Source organism: Schistocerca americana, chromosome 8 (assembly GCF_021461395.2).
Source record: "Schistocerca americana isolate TAMUIC-IGC-003095 chromosome 8, iqSchAmer2.1, whole genome shotgun sequence".
In the NCBI taxonomy this organism is placed as follows: Eukaryota; Metazoa; Arthropoda; class Insecta; order Orthoptera; family Acrididae; genus Schistocerca; species Schistocerca americana.
This window is the reverse complement of record NC_060126.1, coordinates 325,711,929-325,721,821: the sequence shown is the minus strand read 5'-3', so window position 1 is coordinate 325,721,821 and position 9,893 is coordinate 325,711,929. Positions and strand designations below refer to the sequence as shown.

General features: G+C 43.3%; 1 protein-coding gene across 1 annotated transcript in view; it reads left to right on the top strand.

Annotated features, from left to right (window-relative positions):
- Positions 1-709: 709 nt before the first annotated feature.
- Positions 710-9,893, top strand: part of LOC124545812 (odorant receptor 43a-like) — a 46,646-nt gene continuing 37,462 nt past the window's right edge. The window contains exon 1 of the mRNA XM_047124759.1: positions 710-1,664. Coding sequence (XP_046980715.1) covers positions 871-1,664 — 794 coding nt within the window. The 5' untranslated portion in view covers positions 710-870. The remainder of the gene's footprint in view (positions 1,665-9,893) is intronic.

The window sequence follows — 9,893 nt, the reverse complement described above, 5'->3', positions numbered from 1 at the left end:
TGCTTATATGGCCAAAAGAATTCTTTCATCGCTGTGTCTATACACTTCCAAAGCGGTGGAATACGTGGATGCAACGTAAGGGAGACTATGCCGAAAATGACACTTGAGTTTTCCGTTCATCGTTACAATAAACATATTCTAGCACTTCTCAGGTTTTCATTTGAGTCACCTTTGTATATCACTGACGCGTTTTTCATGGTACATCACATATTCCCCCTACATCGTGTTCGTATTATCTGCCGTCGCTACGAGGTAAGTATCCTGTGATTTGTTTGCTGATCCTACGACATGAATATTTTAATAATTCACAGAATACGTTACTTTTATGTAGGGAGCCTACTATTGTCAGTATTTTATTCATATTGATAACGGTCTTGCGTTGACACACAACAAATAAATGTTTCAAGTGTGAGACTAAAATTTTAAAGTTAATTGTCACTTTCGATCAGTCTGGTGGAAAAGAAAAATGAGAAGTTTCCATAATTTATCGCCATCGACGAATTACGTTTGTTTCCTATTATATAACTCAGATGGGACCACTTGCAAAAGTACCTAAATAAGTCATCCTCAAAATGCTGCAGTGGGTCTTCATAATTCATAACTTACTTCCGCCACTGCAATTTGTAAGATTTTGCAATGACATAGATGTATTTATATATAAATGACAGGCTCAGCGCCAGTGACAGAAGAGAGTCAGTAAACTACAGAGGCGGTGGGTCGACTTTCTTCAGCTCTGTATCTCACCATGGTTAGCTGACAAGGGCAGCTGTAGTCAGAGTGGAGTATTCAAACAGAAAGTACAGTAATCAACAAAATATCTTAGGTACTCGTTGTTATATTGCTCGGATAAAATATTCAAAGAACGCCAAAATGAACGATAATTTGTCCTGGACAGCCAGTGGCAAATCTGTTCTAATGGTCAACATCCGCCACCTGTGGGTGTTGGGAATTTGGGAACTGGGTGAAACCAGCCTGTTCACATTACAGTCAATGATCGCATTCGGGATGGGCGCTTTCATCATAGTGGATCGTGCTGTAGCTGTTTACTTCATCTGGGGGAACTTTGAGCTAACCACGCTTGTTCTGCTCATCACTTTCACCGGTGGCAGTGGAGTCGTGAAAATGGCTGTCTTTGCCTACAACAGACGGCAGTACCACTCCCTGGCTAACCAGCTAGACGAGCTACTGTCCCTCCAACGTGGGTCCTGCTCAGAGGACCCTAACTTGGCAGCCATTTTAGCATCATCCCGTCGGAAAGCTGCGCGCCTCACGAAGGGGCTGCTACTGCTCATGCTGTCGCAGACTCTCTTGTGGATGTCGGTGCCGCTCGTAGCCTACCCAGAGGAGAGCCGTCTGCCCTTTGTTCAGCACCAGTGGGACCACAACAACAACCTTTATGGGATCTCCTATATCGTGCAATGCCTGTCGGCTGTCTGGGTGAGTCAGATAAGCTTGGGTGTGGACTGCCTGTTCGCATCCGTCATGATTATTGTGGCTGCCCAGCTGGAGATCCTCGTACACCGTCTCTTGGACGTCAGAAACGACGCGGACAGAGTGTATAAGGAGACAGCCGTTTTGGAGAAGAAGAAAGTTGACAGCAAATCTGATCAAAACATGTACGACGAGTTGCGCGTTTGTATCAAAACTCACCAAGATATACTCGGGTAAGTCACACTGCACGATATCTGATTGCAAACACATAGTAATAGGTATTCCTTCTCTGCTTACGAAACAAGGTGAAATCTTTCTTTAACTATTATATTGATAATTAAATGTTGCAACAAATAGTTTGCCATCTTAGAACATCAAGTTCTGGCTCCGTCACTATTGTTGTCATTGTTGCACATTGATACCAACTTATTCTATCTGTGTCGTTCCTTAATTAATTCTGTGTTATTATTAATATCGTTACTATTAATAGCTTCCTGGAGAAGTCGTGCGTCTGTGGAACTAAGTGAACAGCTATTTGATTTCGTGCTATACACATTCAGTAGTTGTATGGACGCACTACATCTCAAAGAATATCGTAACAATAATACTCGTTTACGTTGTACTGTGCTCGAAAGCAAATCGATATTGGTTAATAACTGATTGTACGAGTAGTATCATCTCAAGTTGAAATAGCTCATATCTAAATTCTGTTCCATGACAATATTTCTCACGTTCCGAAGGCTTAAATCTTGTTACATATTGTTCCATAGCCAAATTTTACTAAGTTACAGACATGATGTACACTAGCAACATGCAGATAAGCTGTAATACATTTAAATTTGTTCGTCAGGAAATGTCCGACACGTGTACTCTACCTCCACAACCCACACAGTTAAACTGTCTCTGGCGCTCAGTAGGTGGGTTACTGATTGAAAATTTGTAAGTTTTCGCTACGTCAGTAAGATAACTGACTAGGTGAATCACTCTGATTATTGCGGAAATGATATTACACGCTGTTTAACATCTGTAACTCTCAGAATTGTAACGGATTCTTCTACAGATTATTCGCGGACACTTTATATTAAATGCTTTTTACTATCCAGTCCTAGAAGTTACACAGTTTGGTATAGAACATCGTAACTTCACCTTTACGTTCTATGTACATTTACCGTATACAAACACATGTACAAAGTAGCTTGTATATTTCATTTATTTATTTAATCGCTTGGCTAGGGCCCCCCGTTGGACAGACCGTTCGCCGGGTGCCGGTCTTTCAAATTTACGCCACTTCGGCGACCTGCAGTCGAAGATAATGATAGGATGATGATGACGACAGCACAACACCCAGTCCCTGGGCGGAGAAAATTCCCCGACCCAGCTGGTAACAGAACCCGGGTCCGGAGAATTGACAATCCGTCACGCTGGCCATTCAGCTACCAGGGACGGACGCTTATATATTAATAGATAGCCAAAACTATATTCGTCTAAAACGAAACCATTTTTTTAGAGTTTTACGGCTTCATGCGTACATTATTGCACTCTTTTGTGTGCATTTATATAAGTATTAGTGATCTGCTGCAGCTTTTCTCGTGTGCCACGGAGTAAGTGTGACCGGATGACATGTCTACCGTAGCGTTAATAAATTATAGATACAGATCATCAGTCTATCTCATAGTGAAAACAGTGTAAAAATCCCTACAACAGCTCTCGAGATTAGTCTTCACATATAGACAGCAAAATGCGACAGGGGACTTTATAATATGCACCACCGCTTCCCACCTGTTCTTACGCGTAGAACTATTTCGCCGGAAGAAATATAATTGCACATCCTTTCATAGGTTTCCAATTCACTCAAAATTTATTACTGCAACGGTGCATATGGAGAAGACGAAATGATTACGTTTATGGATCAATAGCACAAGCGGTTCTGAGTTATGAAGTACTGACCCATGTTGGAACACCCGTATTAGCACGTAATGCAGGATCCGACTTTGGTATCCAGTTGATCGTACAGACGGCAAGTACTGTCCCGGGGGACGTTCACGCCCGCTGGCCTTGTTCACGTAATTCTCTAATAGTTGTTTGTTGACAAGTCACACGAGTCACTTGTCATTCTAGCATATCCAACACGTGCTCGATTAGAGACAAGCCCGGAGATCGTGGTGGCCAGGGAAGGTGCTCCATGACTTGCAGGACACGTAGAGTTTCATAGGCGATGCGTGAGCGAGCATTGTCTTGTTGGAACAACACATCCCCTCCTTTTGTATGAATGGCAAAAGAAAACGTTCAGTAACATTCTGCATGTACCGAACGTTGTTTAGCGTCCCCTCCGGAAACGACAAAATTGAACGGGAGTTCTGGCTTATCGCACCCCAGGACATGACGCCAGGAGGTGGGGCCAGTGTGTCTTGGACGAATGTAGTAGGACGAAGGTAGTAGGATTAATCCACTAAATTACAGGCCCATATCGTTAACGCCGATATGTAGCAGGATTTTAGAACATACATTGTGTTCTAACATTATGAAATACCTCGAAGAAAACTGTCTATTGACACACAGCCAAATTGGGTTTAGAAAACATCGTTCGTGTGAAACACATCTAGCTCTTTATTCACATGAAGTGTTGAGAGTTATTGACATGGGATTTCAGATCGATTCCGAATTTCTAGATTTCCGGAAGACTTTTGACACTGTACCACACAAGCGGCTCGTAGTGAAATTGCGTGCTTATGGAATATCGTCTCAGATATGTGATTGGATTTGTAGTTTCCGTCAGAGAGGTCACAGTTCGTAGTAATTGACGGAAGTCATCGAGTACAACAGAAGTGATTTCTGGCGTTCCCCAAGGTAGTCTTATAGGTCCTTTGCTGTTCCTTATCGATATAAACGATTTTGGAGACAATCGGAGCAGCCGTCTTCGGTTGTTTGCAGATGACGCTGTCGTTTATCGACTAATAAAGTCATCAGAAGATCAAAACAGACTGAAAAACCATTCAGAAAAGATATCTGAATGGTGCGAAAAGTGGCAGTTGACCCTAAGTAACGAAAAGTGTGAGGTCATCCACATGAGTGGTAAATGGAACTCGTTAAACTTAGGTTACACGATAAATCAGTCTAATCTAAGAGCCGTAAATTCCACTAAATACCTAGCTATTACAATTACGAACAACTTAAATTGGAAGGAACACATAGAAAATGTTGTAGGGAAGGCTAACCAAAGACTGCGTTTCATTGGCAGGACACTTAGAAAATGTAACAGACCTACTAAGGAGACTGCCCACACTACACTTGTCCGTCCTCTTTTAGAATACCGCTGTGCGGTGTGGGATTATTACTAGATAGGACTGACGGAGTACGTCGGAAATGTTCAAAGAAAGGCAGCACGTTTTGTATTATGGCGAAACATGGGGCAGAGTGTCACATAAATGATTTGGGCTGGAAATCATTAAAAGAAGCGTTTTTCGTTGCGACGGAATCTTCTCACGAAATTACAATCACCAACTTTCTCCTCCGAATGCGAAAATATTTTGCTGACACCGACCTATATAGAGAGGAACGATCACCATGATGTAATAAGGGATATCAGAGCTCGTACGGAATGATATAGGTGTTCGTTATTTCCGCGCGCTATACGAGATTGGAATAACAGAGATTTGTGAAGATGGTTCGATGAACCCTCTGTCAGGTACTTCAGTGTGATATGCAGAGTAACCATGAAGATGCAGATGAAGCACTCTATGAGCCAGCGTTCACGTGATCTACGTCGTAAGCGCAAACGACCATCCCTTGCGTACAGGCAGAATCCGCTTTCATCGCTGAAGGCCACGGCGCACCATTCCAAGTGACGCTCTGACGGCGCTAGCCGAGCCGTGCATGTCGGTGCCGTGGCGTGAGTGGAAGATGGGCTAGAGGGGTGGGTTCAGAAATGGCTCTGAGCACCACGGGACTTAACATCTGAATTCATCACTCCCCTAGAACTTACGACTACTTAAACCTAACCAACCTAAGGACATCACACACATCCATGCCCGAGGCAGGGTTCGAACCTGCGACCGTAGCGGTCGCGCGGTTCCAGACTGAAGCGCCTAGAACTGCTCGGCCACAGAGGGGTGGGTGCCCGTAGTCCCACTGCTAATAACCGGTTTACAACTGCTTCTGTTCACACGTCTGGCCTTACAAGCTGTGGTAGCTGTACGATCTGGCAATGAAGCCCATACGATACGATGATCCTGGCGGGCGTCTGTGGTGGGTAGGCGTTCACAACCTCTTCTACGGACGTGAGAAAGTTCACCTGACCTCTGATACCAGCACTGTTGCACAAGTCACGCAGCACGTCCAACTTCAGTGGCAGTTCTCCCAAAGAACTGTCTAGAGACTCGGAAGGTCAGACTCCACAGTTTGACGTCTTTCAAATTTGCTCACTTGGTTGTAGAGAGCACGTCTCCGTGGCGTGGCTGCCTGCTTGATTCACACGTGTGCACCAAACTAGTCCTTCTGTCAGTGAGCATTCCCTGTTAAAGGGTAGACACAGATGGTGCACTGATAGCTATGCCACTACACTATCTCTTGGCGGGCGACGTTGAAATCATTATCACTACATCCACTGCGTCCCAGGCATATGCGGTCATCGGATTAAAATCGACGTCGTATTTCTCGGAGTACTAATTTTTTTCGGCAGTGTATTTGTCTGCCGTAGCGGCAATTTCGTTTAAGGGGCTCTACGTAGAGCTATGGAAAACTGTCACTGAACAAATTGAGGTATCTCAATATCATCGCTTTCATATAACTTAAACGATTTAAGCAGCACGGACCGCTTGCCCGCTGGCCGCTGTGCCGGGAATCGTGAGCACTCTGCCAGACGGCAAACCACTAAGTGTGTGATCCTTTCATCAAAGGCACGGCAGTCGATCATTTGTCGACAAGGAAGACTGCGCCGCTGCGTCGCATGTATCAATATCTGTACAGTAGTACCTGAGAGAAGCCTTCATATGCAGACAGAAGAAGGTACTCAGGGACTGTTATTCACCGTAGCTCAGTAGATATGCATCAAATATTTATACATACACCAACCTCCCTCGTTAATCAATGTATCTATTCGTGAAACCGTATCGAAATCTCTACTAGTTCGTGCAATTAGCCTCCAAGTATAGGTAGAAACGGGCTGCGTGGAAATTAGATTTATAACAAATATAGATGGAGGATTTTCGTATAAACACTTTCGCGTGGTTTGTTGTCCTGTCGTAAGTGTTCTGGTTCGACGTCAGATCGACGAATTGCCTTTCCAAAGCCATTTATCCAACAGACAAAATGGAATCCAAAACACGTTTCGTTTGTGATGAATCTCTATATTATTGAGAGGTGGTTGCTACATAAAAGACAGATAAGAAATTCGTTTCCTACCTAAGATTCGTTCCGTGATGTCTCCGTTATCAAGCAAGCACTTTACCACAGCCCGTTTCCTTTCCTTTTCTTTTTTATTGTGTGAGGTAGGGGGGGGGGGGCTGGGGAACCTCCTTCCTCCTTCCTGACTCAACAATCTTGAAATGAAAATAACTTCTTTGGGATTGCTTTGCCATGAAATGTTTTATTCGCCTGAATTAGATGGAGCATTTTCTACTGTACATCTTCTAATCCTTCACATAATACAAGTAAATGTCATCCTCTTGATTTAAAAAAGTTGTGGAAAATAATCACGCACGATACAATGAAGAGGATTGCTTTTCTTTCTTGTGCCATCCAGTTTTTTAATTAATGCTCAACTCTGCTACATTCATTCGTGGTGATTAACTTATCCATGTTGTTCTGAACATTATTGTTATCCAAATGATTGAGGGAAAGTAAATGACATGTAACCATAACGGCACACTGTTCCATAATGCAACACAATGGTGATTCTACCTTATGTATTGTGTATTTCAAAAAAATTACATGCGTGTCCTTACATTTTTTCGTGTCGGATAATTTTTGATACTGCATGGTAAGATACAGAAAAATTTCTTCCTTACATTTGGCATCTCCTGTCAGGATCCAATGAATCGATTGTAGCTTGTAGCAACTGTTGGCACTCCTTTTCGTTTTCGGGTGTGCAACTTCAACTTCATCTGTGTATAAAAAGTCTGCTGGTGTGATACTTCGGTGCTATCTTAAATATCGAATCTAACTTCCGCTTCATAGTTTGCCAGACGTCCTACACTTTAACGCAAATTAATCTGAGTTCCTCGGTATCCATTCAGCCACAAGAAGCATACAGAGAGGACCCTGTTAGGTGGATGGAGTGAAATTTGGAGTTGGTAGGTGTTTTTCTGTGCACAGCCTTGTACCAAGACGCTTTCACATGCGAAGGTAAGTTCCAGTACTAATGTTTTTTCCAAATATTCTTCCTGTCGTAGTGAGGGTATTTCTGCTCCGTCACATTCCTGTTCTTGTCCTCTATTAATTTCAACCTTTAAGTTTTGCCATACTTTTAGCAGCGAGTGTCATTTGGATACAACTAAATTCTATTAAAATTTGCTTGAAATGATAAAAACGGTTTGGAATGTGCTGCACATGTAAGGTCGTATTCACATTAACAGGAGTGATCTCATTCAGTAAATGGGCCGATAAACTATTGGGCTTGAAGATGTTACTCAAGTATACAATTACGATTTAACACTGACGTCAGTGAACTACAACCCTCTGTTTTCTACAGAAAGAGACAGGCTGCCGAATTTTACTCTGAAATTATTGCCGCAGCTCATGTAGCGTCCTGATCCTGACATTATTGTTATATCTATGTCCTTTGGTATTGGCAACAACTGGTCCACATAGTTCATTTATGATATTATGTGTGTATTTGCAAGTCCTGCTCTCTGAACATCGTGCAGGTTTCTGAAGCTGTGTGCCTGGACTGCAACATGCATGCTCCTTATGATGTTCTTGTACCTGGCCGAGTTGGTGTGTGTTATGTTACACATATACTCGATTACTAATGTATGCGTGAGGGAAACCACTTTTATTTCCTGAGTGTTTTGCCCGAGAAGTCATCACTCTACATTCATTATCCTTGATTTTGCCTACTTCAGTTTTGCACCTGACCCTATTTCGTATGCGCGTATAATGTGTATTGCGACCTGTATGTCGTTTTCGTTTGTTACCACAAACCTACATCTTGGGCGTATGCCTTGCAGACTCGCCCGTGTAATCCTCGAAGCTTTTGCTGCAGAGTGACGAGCAAAGGTCCAATAGCGATGTAGGGAACACAAGGCCATCGACATCGGGCAGCAATGCACCACTGAACTATTCAAATCAAAACTCCTCGACAACTGACCGTTGATCGAAATTCTTGGTGATTCGTTCTTAATTATTGTATGTATCATGTTGATAAAACATAGAGATAATCTGAAGGCGCTCTTTGTCTCTAGGAGATATCGATGGTTGACCATGTCAAAAGTCTTTTCAGAGTCTTGTGACTTCGTGCAATGATACGGGTCATTACCCTGTAATCACTGCTAATCGCTATGATGGGTCGTAGGCTTCCAAGAGACACTAAGTGGGTGTCGTGGAATGAGTACAACCGTTCCTTTCATGAAATCTTCCGCGATTTCGAGTAAAATCTCATAGATTCATTATATATTTGTAACAATTTCCGTGTCAGTGACGCCTAGAAGACCTGGCTCTGAGCACTATGGGATTTAACATCTGTGGTCATCAGTCCCCTAGAACTTAGAACTATTTAAACCTAACTAACCTAAGGACATCACACACATCCATGCCCGAGGCAGGATTCGAACCTGCGACCGTAGCGGTCACGTGGTTCCAGACTGAAGCGCCTAGATCCGCTCGGCCGCCGCAGTTGGCTCAACAGCTTTGTCAATGTTATAAGAAGTAAACTTCCTCTCGTATTCCCGCCTTGCTGAACAGTTCTCGACCTGCGGCATCCTGAATATACGCGACTTTTAATTTCCAGTGTCCCCGCAGTCAACGGCTTTCAAAGTTGGTTCAAATGGCTCTGAGCACTATGGGACTTAACAGCTGAGATCATCAGTCCCCTAGATTTAGAACTACTTAAACCTAACTAACCTAAGGACATCACACACATCCATGCCCGAGGCAGGATTCGAACCTGCGACCGTAGCAGCAGCGCGGTTCCGTACTGAAGCGCCTAGAACCGCTCGGCCGCCACAGCCGGCTCAACAGCTTTCTGGCGTTCCATAGATAATGTTGGTATGTACTTGTAAGTAGCATAGTCGGAAAAGCTTATGGGCCACACCTCGGTTGGAAGCACTCTTTTTTTCAAGATGCTACGCACGTAGATCTTCTCTAAATGGCTCACTGAAGAGTTCGTAATGAAAATAAAGTCAGGCACGTCGACGTTTTTAATCACCCACTTATCATATACTCTAAACTCTTTGACTATGTATGCTATCTCAATGGACGCATTAAAACTGGAGTTTCGATCTTAGGGATTTAAAACATGGTTAAAG